Below are 15,562 nucleotides of genomic sequence, written 5' to 3' on the forward strand. Positions count from 1 at the left end.
GGAAAGTGAATGTTAAAAGCTAATGTAAAAGCCACTGGGTGGCTCAGTCAGTTAAGCATCTGCCTTTGGCTTGGGTCATGATTTGAGGGTCCTGTGATAGAGCCCCAAGTAGGTCTCCCTGCTCAGTGGGGCATCTGCTTCTCCCTTTGCCTCTCCCTCTCACCTGTTTTCTCTTTCTCAAATAAATAGATAAAACCTTAAAAAAAAAAAAAAAGTAAAAGCTAATATAACCTTCTTTTTTTTAAAATATTTTATTTACTTATTTATTTGACAGACAGAGATCACAAGTAGGCAGAGAGGCAGGCAGAGAGAGAAAGGAGGAGGAAGGCTCCCTGCTGAGCAGAGAGCCCAACACGGGGCTCGATCCCAGAACCCTGAGATCATGACCTGAGCCGAAGGCAGAGGCTTTAACCCACTGAGCTACCCAGGCGCCCCCTAATGTAACCTTCTTAACAGTTTTACTGTTAATCTTTAACATCACCCAAAACTTTATGTAGTAATGATTTAGATTTCAGAGTATTAGATTTCAGAAATGCTAATTTAGCTTTATTATGATTTCTAATGTATCTTTATGTTAGATTTATATATTTAGATTTCAGAGATACTAAATTGATATCATTCCGATGGAGGAACACATTGATCAATGAGAAGAAAATTCATTCTATATATATATTTTTTTTTAAATGTAATTATATATTTGAGAGAGAGAGAGCAGACTGCCAGGGAGAAGGGCAGAGAGTCTTAAGCAGTCTCTATGTTTAGCATGAGCCCGATGAGGGGCTCCATCCCACCACCCTGAGAACATGATGTACTCCAAAACCAGGAATCAACAGCTCAACCAGCTCTGCCACCCAGGCGCCCCTCAACATATATTTATTAAGCTTATTATGTGTCAGGAACTATTCTAGGCTCTGAAGATATAATGAACGGATGGAAGTCTCTCCTCTCTTAAAGCAAATGTTTCAGTGTTTACTGTTCAGTGTCTTTGTTCCTTAATTAAACTCATTAACCTGTGTTTTATTAACACTAGCAAATGAGTGGGTGCAGTACCAGCATTTCTGTAGACAGACAGACAGATACACACACACACACACACACACACTTTTGAATACTTAAACACTAACATATTTTGGTTTAACTTTAAAATATGTTCATAAGTTTCCTGATTACACTGATGATTTGGAGAGTACCATCAGCAAAGTCAGTTTACTTTGCGTTCTTCTCTTTGAATGATGTGTTAAATACTATGAAACAATCCATTTCAGTTAATGTAAAATTATAATTAACCTTTATTGGATACTTACTGTGTGTAGGCATTATCCTAAATGTTTTATAGCACTTCTAAGTATTTTGTGGTTTTATAGCACTTCTAGTTTTATAGCACTGCTAGGTAGATTATGTTAACTTCACTCCCTAGATGGAAAAACCAAAGCACAGAGAAGTTAATGACTTACCCAAAGTTACACAACTACTAAGTGAGAGAGTCAAGATTCATTATTTAGTCAGTTTAGTTCCATAGCCTGTGCTGTTTTCCACTGTAATTACTAGCACACAAAAAAATTCAAGTTAATTTACTTCTGTACAGACATAGAAAAAAAAAAACATGTTAAAAAGCAGACTAAGCAAGAAAAGTAAGTGTTTGCCTTTGTGGCATGCCAAATATATAATGGGTAGAGAATAAAATTAAAAACAGAACTTAAAATGAATATATCATTTTCTCTTTAGCTAATGATGAGAATGCTTGTTACTTATTAGGAGTATTTTCCACCAGCATTAAGAGTTGTTTTTAAGGTGCTGATTATTAAGGAAAGTAGTATTGTGAAATTAGAAACATAGAATGATTTTTATCATCTCTCCTAACAGAAGAAATTGCCAGCCACTCCAAGATCAGCGTTAGGAAAAATGTATTTTACTCAGTAGTTCTCTGGCTATCATCTAAGCTATTAGGCTGTTATAAAATGTGATAAACTCAGACGAGAATTATTCCATATTGCTGGAATTCAAGACTCGTAAGCTATAAGCAAGTTAGGTTTTGGCACTAACATGTCATCTGTTTCAATGATGTCCACTTTTTATTCCAAACCCATAGATTTTGTTTATTGTTAAGGAAATCTGTTCTGAGGCGGGTGGGTGTCTCAGTCAGTTGTGCATCTGACTGTTGACTTTGACTCAGGTCATAGTCTCGGGGTTGTGAGATTGAGTCCCATGTTGGACTCTGCACTGGTTATGGAACCTGCTTGAGATTGTCTTTTTCCTTCTCTCCTTTTGCCCCTCCGCCCTCTAAAAAGAAAGAAGGAAACAGACTTGTTCTTTGGACTTTGTGTGGGTTATTAGCACAAAGGTAGTAAACAGTCACCCTGAATATTTCTTACATTATTGTATAAATAAGATGAAATACCGTTCAGTTCAGTATTTTCTCTCTGGCAATGGAACCAAAAGATAGTTGGTAGGATAATTTTGTAGCTTCTTATAGAAATTAAGGATATACCTCAGAATTTTCTAAGATTCTCCCACCTTTAATTATTTGTAAGTAAAAGTTTCCTAATGTGTTCAAATATAAACCTCTATTTTTTTTTCCAGAAAGCAGAAACTTATTCATGATACAAGTTGAGGCTGGTAGAGCAAGTGTCAGTCTCTGGGGTAGCCATTTTGTATTCTTTGTGGTCTTCTCTAACCTGATGCTTTTCTGTTGCAGTGATTTGTCCAAGTGCTGGGAGTGGCGACCATCCCAACAATGGCTCTATGATTTTCTATGCCAATGACACAGGACTCGAACAGTTTGAAAAGTGGTGGAATAAGTCCAAGACAGTGCCCTTTTACCTCATAGGACTCCTCCTGCCACTGCTCAATTTCAAATCTCCTTCATTTTTTTCAAAATTTAATATCCTAGGTAAGCTGAGACACTGTGTTATGGAGCTTCTGTGTAATAGAGTTCACACTGGATTCTGTGGAAGTATGATCTGGCTGGGGAGAGTTACCTACCAGGCCTAATCACCTATGTTTAATTTGTTTACTTATATGTTACCCTGCTTTGTGGGTTTTTTTTGGAGTTTGACACAGAGAAAAATGTAGATGACCATTTCAAGCCCAGGTTCTTTTTTTTAGAAAATGAATTATTAGTTGTCCCATTCTAGGGTGACTGAACCACTGTTCATTTCCTTGGTGGGTACAACTAGAGGAAACAGATTAAGATTTCAGGAGGAGAGATCCAAACTGGATAATACAGGGAATCTCAATACTAAGGATTGGAAACTTAAGAATTTACCAGAATATTTTTTCCTACAGTTTCTACTTAAGAGTATAGCACAGAATTATCACCTAGCTTTCAACCTGGGATATCGTTCTCTAACTCACCCTAATGAGGTTTATTCTGCTTTTACTGTCCTCCTCATTGCTTTTTCTTTACAAGAACACTGTTTCCTCCTTAAAAGTACAGACTTCTTACCATGAGTCCAGTTTTTCAGAAATTTCCGAAATCACTGAAGAAATTTCACAAATTTCTGCATCATTAAAGAAATGTTTTTTATCCCATCTTCATTTGCAATACTGAACTTTAAGATGACAAAAGGAATCCCCAATGAAAACTTAGATCTGGTTATAAGGATAATAGTCATAAAAAATTGATAACCCCAAATAATCCATAGGGTTTCACCTCCTCCCTATAGTTCTGATCTCCTGGTAGGCAGTGTAGAGTATAAAATAATTAGATTATTCATCACATCAAGGAGTTAGCTTTTGGGGTTTTCAGAAAACCAAAGGAGGAGGTAAGTTTCTTTATACCTCTCTGCCTCACAATAGGGTTCTCTGCAAGACTGCCACAGACATACACAGAAAATCAAGAATTGGGATATAAGCTTTGGCCTCTTTTTTTTTATCGTTTCTTTGTCAACTACTCTGCAAACCCATAGTAGAGCTTATATAGCTTATTTGTGGTTTCTTGATTTGCTTGCCGACTTTCCTATGGAACAGATCTTTTAACATTAGCATATAAACTGGGAAAAGTATTTGCTAAAACAATCACTAGACTTGTAACCAGGTTGATTATTTTCTACCTCCTTAAGAATATTTTGCTTTTGTCTTTTTTTTTTTTTTGGTACTTTCCCTTTGTTTTAAAACTATAGCCTCTTTACAGAAATTAATATGTAATTCCTATAGAAAGAAACCCACTAGAATCTCCTGACTCTACTCCATAATGACTGGACTTAATTCCTTAAGAGGAAAACTTTCTAACTTCTAGATTACTAAAAATTCTGAATACCCACTTCACCCTGTGTATGAATAGCTATGAATGGAATCTGTAATCTTATCATCTAGCAGGTAGTACTATCCAGTCAAACCCTTCTCTAGGTACTAGTTCACATTATTCATGGATTATTTGGCTTATCACCTTTCTCAAATAGTCTTATGAGCCACATCTTTTCTTTATCTTCTTTCTTACTTTTCTTTCTTTACTTTCTTACCATCTTATAGTAAGTGCTGTGACAGACTTTTCCAGCATTTTGACCATCTCTAATATTTGCAATACAAAGAATAAGGGTCAGTTTCATGTTGCTTTTCTCCTCCTGTGTAATCTTACGATTTTGTAATGGATTTTTTTTTGCATGTATCCTCCACTTAACTCAGCTCTTAAATAAATTAAACAGTTTTACGTTCTTCAGTATCTGAGCTACCTTCATTTAGTTCTTAGGCCTACTACATAGTGTTTTGCTTTCTGAAAACTCATGTAGCTTCTTTCTATTCTTTAGATCCCACCTGGGTTTTAGTGGGAATGATCAATGAGAATAATAATTTTCCACACTTCGCTGAAATTTAGAAACAAAGCTTAACTTTAAAATAATCTGTAAAATACACAAAGATGATAAATGGTTTCTGAATTTTGTCTCACAGGCACAGTGTCCGTTCTTTATTTGATTTTCCTTGTCACGTTTAAGGCCATACACTTGGGATTTCATTTGGAATTTCACTGGCTTATGCAAACAGAGTATTTTGTACCAGGTAAGCTGTTTTGGCCAAATAATCAATAAATTACAAAAATGTGACTTGTTAGTTAACTATTATTAAGTATTGCTATTATAAAACAAATAATGGCATTTTTTGGATGAGCACTTCTTATCAATCCTATTAAGCTAAAAACGGGAATGCAGTTGAAATTATTCCACTTTTCTCTCAGGAGTAACTAGGGCCCTTTGTCATTTCTGCTTGAGAATTGAAGTTCATTGAAGTTATAATGCAATTAAAGGTTGCATTTCCTAGACTCATTTCCTAGACTTTTCTGGAGAAGCATACCCCTAGAATTTCAGAAGCTTGTCACTGATTAACATATGTGGATAATACTATTCATTAATGTCATTGTTCCCTTATGTTTTTTTAAATTGCTTTTAATTAAGATGGTGGTTAGTAAGTGTTCCCTCCCTCCTTTTTTCTCTCATGGTTATACTTGGCAATTATCTTAAGTTTTACCCAAATTTAGTGGATTGGGGGTATGATAAAGGCACCGTGAAGCAATGAATGGACGATGCTAAGTGAGAAGACATTAGAAATTGGAAGTGAATATTATACTAGTATCCTGAAAACTCGTAAAGAGAAAGCAGTACAAAATTCTCTTATTTGTTTAGATAGACAACTTTCTTTCCATTCTTCACCTGTTAATTCAGGTAGTCTAGAATTCAAGTCTATTTAGTATCTGGTATTATTCTGAGCAATTACAACTGTCAACTCTCTGAAGCAATTACAATTGTCTACCATTCCTTCTGTTGCTTTTGTTACAACATGCCTGGGTTTTCTGAGTATATTGAGTTGTTTGTTGAAAGTTGTTACTATGTTTACATAGATCATCTGGGTGCATTAGCTTTGATTTTTTTTTTTTTTTAATTTCTGTAAGAAGCCCATAAAGACTAAAAAGTCAGTGTAAATTCAGGATAAAGGAAATACTAGAGACTGAAAGGCATCCTTCTCTTCCATATTGTATTTAAAATTGGATATGAATGAAAATGACCACTTAAGGCTAGTGTTTCCATTCATTGATAAAAATAGACTGGGATGTTTTTTCTAAAATTAGGTCCATACTGATTTATATTAAGAGTCTTAGTGATAAACGTTTCTGCTAATAATAGGTCATGAGAGAAATATGAAAAAAAAAAAGAGTGTAAATATTTAGAAGATGCAAAAGAAAACATTTAAATACATATTAAGCCATTTATTTTACTTTATTTCATTTCTAAATGATACAAAGGGAGAATCATGAGGATTAAGGAGTCTTATGTTTATATTTATGGTTCTGAAATTAGTTACATTATTATAAGTGAAGAATTTTTTAGGAATCAAAATATGTCATAAATCTTTTTCAGTAAAGGCTAATTAAGAAGCCAAGAACTTTGGAGGGTGTAAGTCTTTACTATCCTGATGAAAAATTCACATAAACTTGTAGTTCTGACTAAATCTTTATTTACTCCATTTCTACCAGATAAAAATATTTCTCTCAGTCTAAAAACAAAAACTCAGATAATTTCACATTCCCCTCTTGCTGTTACTTCCCTTTAAAGAAATACTCTTTGAAAGAGTTGTCTGTTCTCACTCTACTTCTCCTTCCATTTTGCCTTAAACTCATGTTTGCTAGGCTTTTGCCCCAGTCACTCCACTGTATCCAGTAACTCCATCTTAGCCAAGTCCAGTTCTCACATCTCTTCCTGCTCAGCTTATCAGCAGCAGGATAACATTTGGTCACTCTTTCCATCTTGACATATTTTCTGAACTTCTAAAACCCCATTTTCTCTTGATTCTTCTGCATGACTCCTTTCTCACATTCCTGACCAGTTAGTTATGGAGTTATCCAGGGTTTTATTCAAACATCTTTTTTTTCTACCTTTATTCCCTAAGTAATATCTTGTAGTCACCTAGCTTTATATATTGTCTGTATGGTTACCAGTCCCAATTTTAAATCTCTAGGCCAGATCTTTCCACTATCATCCACCCTTATATATCTCCTTGCCCCTTCTACATCTCCACTTGGACATCCACTAGGTATTTCAAACTTGTATTTATGAAAACCAAATATTTGTTTCCCCATCCCACCAAACTGCTTTATCTGCTCTTCTCCCAGGTTTCTCTGTCTCAAAAAGTGGTAGCTCCAATTTTCTGCTTGCTCAGGCCCCAGACTTTAGAATCATACTTGATTGGGTTTTTTTCCCCACCTTCCATATCTGCAAAGCATGAACTTTCAAAAGTAAATTGAGAATCTAGTCAGATTCTTTTTACCATTTGCACCAGAAAGAATTAGTCAAGCTGCTAATCTCTCACCTGAGTGATTATAGTAGTCTCTTAGCTAATCTCCCCTTTTCCAGTCTGCCTCCCCTTCCGTAGTCTGTTCTATACCTAGAAGCCAGAGTGAGGTTTTTAAAGATTTTTTTATTATTATTTATTTATTTGACAGAGAGAGATCACAAGTAGGCAGAGAGGCAGACAGAGAGAGAGGGAGAAGCAGGCTCCCTGCTGAGCAAAGAGCCCGATGTGGGACTCGATTCCAGGACCCTGAGATCATGACCCGAGCCAAAGGCAGAAGCTTAACCCACTGAGCCACCCAAGCACACCCCAGAGTGAGGTTTTTAAAACACAACCTTCAAAAGCCTGGTTTCCCATTTCATTCATCTCATTCAGAATAAAACAAGCATCTGGGTACCTGGGTGGCTCAGTTGGCTAAGCCTCTGCCTTTGGCTCAGGACTCTGATCTCAGAGTCCTTGCATGAGCCCAGTGTTGGGCTCCCTGCTGAGCCGGGAGTCAGCTTCTCCTTCTGCCTGCTACTCCCCCTTGCTCATGCTCGTTCTTTCTCTCTCAAAAAATAAATAAAAATCTTTAAAAAAAAAAAAAAAGAAGCAAGCAAGCTTCTGTCATAGTCCACAAATATTACGTGATCTGACTCCTGGCTTCCTGTCTGCCATCATTCCCTATTACCTTTCTACTTTTTCAGTCCACTCCAGCCACAGTGTTTCCCTGCTGTTCCACAGCATACTCCTAGCTTAGAATCCTTGCACTAACTTTTACCTGCATATGAAATGACCTTGTCTTTTTTTTAGGAAGCCACGTGGTTATCATCATTAGAGAGGCCTTCCTGGGCTTCCTGCCCACTCCCAGTTCTTGTGGCTTATTTTTCTTTAGTGCTCTCATCACTACCAAATCTTATATGTAGGTATCCCTGGTTATCTAAATGTATTAAGTTCCTAATTCTAATAATGAATTAAAATATTAAGGGATATCTATTATTCTAATCTACTTGGTTCCTGAGTTTCAGATAGAAAGTAGCAGAAGTTAAGATAACAAAGGACTTTCTAAAAAATTTCTTAATCCATTTGTTTCTTAAATTCAGAGAATGAAAGTTCAGTTGGTAAGGAATACCTGTATTTTTTTAAACTTGTGTATCTGTTGTCCTTAATAAGAATGCTAGCTCCTGAGAAAAGGGATGTTCTTTGTTTTTGTTTTCTGTACTTCTCTGTTACTGTTATATCCCCAAGGCCTATAATAATTCCGAGGGCATTGCAAGTAGTGTATAACCAATGTTGAATGAATAAAGGTGTTTATCCCTACTCCCTCCTGAATCTCATTAAAACAATAGTTAAGAAATAAATGTAAAAATGGGCACCTGGGTGGCTTAGTCATTAAGCATCTTCCTTCGGCTCAGGTCGTGATCCCAGAGTCCTGGGATGGAGCCCTGCATCAGGCTCCCTGCTCAGTAGGAAACCTGCTTCTCCCTCTCCCACTCCCCCTACTTCCCCTGTTCCCTCTCTCACTGGGTCTCTCTGTGTCAAATAAATAAATAAATCTTTAAAAAAGAAAGCAAGAAATGTAAACAAAGACACAATGAAACTATAGCAGAGACAGTAGCAGGCAAGAGACAGCAATAGATTGTTAGATACTAGAAAACTGGTAGATGGTTAGACTGACAGCAAAGCAGACAGAGCTGAAATTTAAGTACCTGCAGAGAGCGACTCTATCACAGAGGAAACCATTTTCAGCTATACATCGAAACCCTCAGTATTTGGAGGCATTTGGGTCATTCTGAAAGTAAGAGTAAGGAAAAGAGCTTAAAAAGGGTAGTATTCTTTGAAAGTTTACATAAGGAATAGATAGTTAGATTATAAATCCCTTTTCCTCCTCAACTTAGCAAGAGATGGAAAAAACTGAAATGGTTCGCCTCAGGACTGAGGTTCTCCACACACAACAAAGGGTAGGATAAAGGCTTTAGTCTGAAAACAGGGACTAAGTGAAAGTGTTATATTGAGTGGTAAGACTCTCCTCTCTCCCTGTACCCCTCCAATTCTCTTTTCTTTACTCTTTGGCTCCCAGAATGCTGACAGCATAGGATAACAGAGGGTTCTCCTCTGGAGAAACTGACAAGTCCAAGAGGAAAGACATAAAGTCTTGAGCAATTTGGGTTCTACCAAAGAAATAGCAAGTACCTTGGTTGTATCAGACCACTTAGGTGTTTACTAAGTATACATTTTTGTGTGCTTCACTTTGCAATATAAAAAAAATAGGCAAAGATCACTAGATGTTTGTGGAAAGCCTCTTACATGAAAACAAAACTTAGTTGGGGGTGGGGTGACCTTGAAAGGAAAAGAGAATAAGAGGGAATAAGGATAAGAAAACTTGCAAAAAATTACCATCTCAAGGTGACAAAAGAAAGTAATACATCCATGCAACAGTATTTGGGTGCCAAGGAAGGAAGGAAGGAGGGAGGTTGGTCTTAGAAACCAAAAATATAATAGAAGTTAAGAATGCAAAGAAAATTTGGAAGATAAAGCCCACTTCCCAAAAAGTGGTTTAGGAATCCTGGATGGATGGAAGAAAATAGGGAGCGGGGGAGGGAGGGAAGGAAGGAGAGAAAAAATACGAAAATTAAAGCGTTAATCCAGGTAGCCTAATAACTAAAAGTAGTTCCAAGGAACAGAGAGAAAATGAAGGGGGTGGGGGATTGTCAAAGAAATAATTTAAGAAGTTTCCTGCTAATCAAAGAACATGGATTTCTAGAAGTACAGGTCCCACAGTACCCAGCACTGTGAATAAAACCCACACCGAAGCATATCATCATAAGATTTCAGAACACCATGAATAAAGAGAAGACCCTGAAAGCTTCTAGGGACGAAGAACAGGTTTACACAAAAGGTCTGGAGTCACAATAGTCTCAGACTTCTTAACAACTCCTAAAACTAGAAGAGAGAAGTGTCATGAAGGTCTCAGGATAAATTATTTTAACTTAAAATCCTGAATCAAGTGTAGTACAATAGATATTTTCAGCATATTTCTATGCTCTCTTTTTCCACACATACACACACACACACACACAGAGAAACACACATACACACAACAGCAAAAAAACCCCGCAAAATGTGTTCCACCAAAAAGCAGTGAATGACAAAATCCTAGGAAGTAGCTGTGCAGCTACTTCAATGGATTATGTCTAAAATTTTAATTAATTTTATGTCTAAAATTTTAAAATCCACTTGGATTATAGCAGCAGACAGAGGGCCCCATTAAGCATTTTTTCCAAAAGGAAAAGGAAATGGAAAAGATTATTTGATGTGTTGTATAGAATGGAGCTTTACCATTCTTTGGTAGAGTTTGGGGAAAAAATTAGTGTTAAGTAGACAGGCAAGGGAAAAGGAAATACCTCCAAATCTCCATAAATCTCCATAAAAACAGGACAACAAAAACATTTTTATATAAGAAAATATAATGATAATACATATCATGGCTTAACTGTAAATAATATAGAATAATCATCAAAATTAAAACACTGAATACTGATTTTTACAAAATCAAAGTTAGAATTAAGATATTAAGGGGCGCCTGGGTAGCTCAGAGGGTTAAGCCTCTGCCTTTGGCTCAGGTCATGATCTCAGGGTCCTGGGATCGAGTCCCACATCGGGCTCTCTGCTCAGCGGGGAGCCTGCTTCCTCCTCTCTCTCTCTCTGCCTGCCTCTCTACCTGCTTGTGATCTCTGTCTGTCAAATAAATAAATAAAATCTTTAAAAAAAAAAAAAAAGAATTAAGATATTAGGGGGATAAGGGATGTGAGTGGTGGTAGGACTAAAGTCTTCTGGTGGAAAATCAATGGATTATGTCTAAAATTTTAAAAATAAAGGAAAATGAATATAAGTATATTAAATATAAGATTATAAATTTGAAGTCTGCTGAATAGTTATAAGAGGTATAATTACCTCAGGGAAACAGGCTTCAGGTTTGGGAGGTGTGAAGCGAGAGAGGTTGGGAGGTATGAAGCAAGAGAATGCTGGTTTTTGTTGGAAGCCCTGTAATACTTTTAACTTTTAACAATTAGTACACATCTAGGACTATATTTTTAAAATGAAAAACTTAAATGCTTTGAAACTGATTTCAGAAAGACTTCAGACAGATCTGCAAGGATTATGCTGTGATTTGCCATTTGTTAGCAGCATTGTGTTCATCTACAACCAGAAAAAATAATTTTTAACCATATATGCTTTCATAGTTTTATTAACTTTCCATTAAGAGCAGACTACGTTCTACCATGCACTCACTGATACTTGAAATGCCTGCAATTATAATGGAATTTCTGTTTTCATATTTTTTTACATGTAGGCTCTACCATTTTTCATTTTTGCTTTTGAACTTTTTATTGAGACATAGCATACTTATATAAAAGTGCACAACTCTTAAGTATATAGTTTGATTATTTTTCACAAACAATGTACCAGATACTCAGAACAGACCAAAAACTAGCACTCCAGAAGTCCCTGTCATTATGCCTACCACCTGCTATCTCTCTGCAAAGTTAACCACTGTTCTAACTTCTAACCCCAAAGGTTGGTTTTGTCTGTGTTTTGTTTTGTTTTTAAGTCATGTAAGAGAAATATAGAACATGCATTCTTTAGTATCTGGCTTCTTCCAATCAACATTAAATTGTGACATTGATCCATGTAGTTGTATCTGTTTATAGTTCATTCTCATTGGTATTTCATTGTGTAACTATACCCATACTTTGTTTCTTTTATTGTCCAGGAGCATTTGTCTCTAGTTGTTTAGTATTATGTTTATTATTGTACTCTATTCTTACACATATCTTAAGGTAAAAATATGACACCTTTCTCTTGAGTATAAACCTCAGAATGGATTTGCAAGGTCAAAGGGTATGTATGTGTATATTCTGCTTTGGTTGATATTTCCAAATAGCTTTCCAAAATGGTCGTATACTTTAAATGGTTGAAGTACATATGAATTATATCTCACTGAAACTGTTGAAAAGAATCTCAGGTTTTTAAGAAAGTTACTCAAAAAGTTTTTATTGGTTAATTGGAAAAAGCTGGATATTTACTCATTCTAATTTGACAAGTTAGAAACAACACTGGTGAGTGGGCATCCTGTCTCATTTCAGATCTTGGAGGAAAAGCTTTCAGCTTTTCACTGTTGAGTTTGAGGTTTATTATGTTGATATACATTCCCTCCATACCCAGTTTTTTGAGAGTTTTTATCAAAAATGGATGTTGAAGTTTGTGAAATGCTTTTTCTACATCCATTCCCTTGCTTTATTAATGTGGTGTATCACATTGATTGATTTGTGGATGTTGGACTATCCTTGCATCCCTGCAATAAATCCCACTTAATCATGGTCTAGAATTAAGTTTGCTAATGTTTTGTTGAGGATTTTTGCGTTTATGCTCATTAGGGATATTGGCCTATATATTTCTTTTTTGTAGTGTCCTTCTCTGAATTTAATACTTTTTTTTATAGTGTCCTTGTCTGAATTTAAGATCAAGGTAATATTCGTCTCATAAAGTGAGTTTGGAAGTATTCCCTCCTCTTTTGTTTTTTGGAAGAGTTTTAAAAGGATTATTATTAATTCACCTTCAAATGTTTGCTAGAAATCACCAATGAAAACATCTAGTGCTACCTGGACTTTTTAAAGGGAGATTTTTATTACTGATTCAATTTCTTTACTAGAAATTGGTCTGTTCATATTTTCCATTTATGATTCAGTCTTGGTAGTTTGTATGTTTCTAGCAATGTATCTGTTTCTTCTAGGTTGTCCACTTTATTGGTGTATAAGTGTTTATAGTAATCTCTTATAATGGTATCAGTTGTGATGTCTCCTCTTTCATTGATAATTTTTTTACCTGAGTCCTCTCTTTTTTCTTATTTAATCTAGCTACTGATTTATCTATTTTGTTTATCTTTTCAAAAAGCCAACTTAGTTTTATTAATCTTTTCTATTATCTTTCTAGTCTCTATTTCTGCTCTCATCTTTGTTTCCTTTCTTCTACTTTAGGTTAATTTGTTCTTTATTTTTCTCATTATTACTTGAGGTATAATGTTGTTTGGATTTTTTTTTAAGATTTATTTATGTATTTTAGAGAGAGCAAGTGAACGAGCATGTGCTCAAGCTAGGGAAGGGACAGAGGAAGAGGGAGAATCCTCAAGCAGACTCACTGAGTGCAGAGCCTGACCTGGGGCTCAATACCAGAACCATGAAATCATGACCTGAACCAAAATTGAGATTCGGATGCTCAACCATCTGAGTCACCCAGGCATTTAGTTAGGTTGTTTATCTGAGATCTTTCTTGTTTGTTAATGTGAATGTTTATCACCATAAAATGACCTCTTAGAACTATTTTTGCTTCATCCTTTAAGTTTTGGTAAGTTGTATTTCCATTTTCATTTATTTCAACATCCTGATTTATCTTTTGATTCCATCTTTGGCTCATTGGTTGTTTAGTAACGTGTTACTTAATCTCCACATATTTGTGAATTTTTCCAGTTTTTTGGTTTTTGTTTTTTGGGGTTTTTTTGTAATTGATTTCTAGTTTCATACCATCATGGTTGGAAAAGATGCTCGGTATGATTTCAGTTCTCTTAAATTTGTTGAGACATATTTTGTGATGTATCCTGGAGATGTTCCATGTGCACTTGAGAAGAATGTGTATTCTGTTACTAGATGGAATGTTCTGTAAATGTCTAACAGGTACATCTGGTGTACTTCTGTCTGAGTGATCTATAATTGTTAAAAGTGGTATATTGAAGCCTTCTACTATTATTATATTGCTGTCTATTTCTCCCACCGGTTTGTTAAGCAGCTGCCTTCAGCCCAGATTATGATCCCAATGTCCTGGGATCGAGCCCCACATTGGACTTCCTACTTAGCAGGAATCCTGCTTCTCCCTCTCGAGCTCCCCTGTGCTTGTGTTCCCTCTCTCACTATCTCTCTGTCAAATAAATAAATAAAATCTTTTAAAAAATGAAATAAATTTTTTTATTTTTTTTAAACAGAAGTGGGAGTTGTCCCTACATTTTATTTTACTGCTCAGATGTTAAAAAGTTAAAAAATTATAGACAGAAGAGGGGAGAATTTCCCTGAGAAAATTTTATTTATTTATTTAGAAACAGTGTGTGTGCACAGGTAGGGAGGTGGGTGCAGTGGGAGGGGGATACAGATAGAATCTTAAGCAGGTCCCATGCCTAGTGCAGAGCCCACCCCAGGGCTAAGTCTCACAACCCTGAGATCATGAGCTGAGCCAAAACCAGGAGTCAGACATCTACTTGACTGAACCACCCAGGCACCCCAGGAAAATAGACTCTGAATTGCTTTTGCAAATAAAAATTTAGATAAAAGCTAACAGAACAACAAAATTTATGGAAAACTATAGTATTGATTTTAAAATTCTTACATCCTGATTTCTTTCAGAGCCAGTGCTTGATTCTTAGTTATTCTTATTTCCTTTCCTAAATCTATGGCAAAAAGTCAGTGGACTTTGTTTTCTTGTTTGTATTTTCTATACTAAGGAATCCCCAGAGACAGGTTGTTCTTCACTTTTGCCCCCCACTTTGCCTAGATACAGCACTGTTTTCATGTAACTCTTGGTCCTCTTCTACATAAAAAACAGTTTTTCATGGGGGGTGGGGGGTTGGAAGAAGGAGGTGGGATTATGGACATTGGGGAGGGTATGTGCTTTGGTGAGTGCTGTGAAGTGTGTAAACCTGGTGATTCACAGACCTGTACCCCTGGGGATAAAAATATGTTTATAAAAAAATAAAAAATTAAAAAAAAAAGTTTTTCATTTTTGTGTTAGCAAACCTCAAAGACAGAAATTGCCAGTACTTTTGAAATATTTATTATTTTATTCTTATTTCATATTAACTTTGAATTTATTCTAGAAAATTTAGAGAATATAGATAAGTGATTAACTTAAAATAAATCCCACTAGCCAGATAACCACTATTTAAACTTTTGTGGTTATCCCTCCAGTCTTTTTTCTTAGCATACATACATATATATACCCCCAAACTTTTTAAAATAAATGTAAAAATCATACTCTACATGCTATTTGAGTCATAAACATTTGCCATAGCATAAAATCTTTCTCTAGAACGTAATTCTTAATGTACTGTATACCACAGAGCAACTGTATCATAGTTTAACCATTCCCCTCTGTGTAGATGTTTGTTATTTTGAGTATTTTTAAGCAGTGCTTTTTTTCTTTTCTTTTCTTTTCTTTTTAAGATCTTACTTATTTATTTACAGAGAGAGATGCAACCAGA

General features: G+C 35.7%; 1 protein-coding gene across 7 annotated transcripts in view; it reads left to right on the top strand.

Annotated features, from left to right (window-relative positions):
- SLC38A9 (solute carrier family 38 member 9) overlaps positions 1–15,562 on the top strand; it is an 85,852-nt gene that overhangs the window by 47,633 nt on the left and 22,657 nt on the right. For all 7 annotated transcript variants that reach the window (XR_198900.3, XM_004744646.3, XM_004744645.3 and 4 more), the window contains 2 exons: positions 2,696–2,890; positions 4,888–4,995. Coding sequence is in view for 6 of the 7 variants with exons in the window: in XM_004744646.3 (XP_004744703.1) it covers positions 2,696–2,890; positions 4,888–4,995 (303 nt within the window). In the remaining variant the exon portion in view is untranslated. The remainder of the gene's footprint in view (positions 1–2,695; positions 2,891–4,887; positions 4,996–15,562) is intronic.

This window comes from Mustela putorius, unplaced genomic scaffold (genome assembly GCF_011764305.1).
Source record: "Mustela putorius furo isolate JIRA1106 unplaced genomic scaffold, ASM1176430v1.1 tig00000145_pilon_pilon_pilon, whole genome shotgun sequence".
NCBI lineage: Eukaryota > Metazoa > Chordata > Mammalia > Carnivora > Mustelidae > Mustela > Mustela putorius.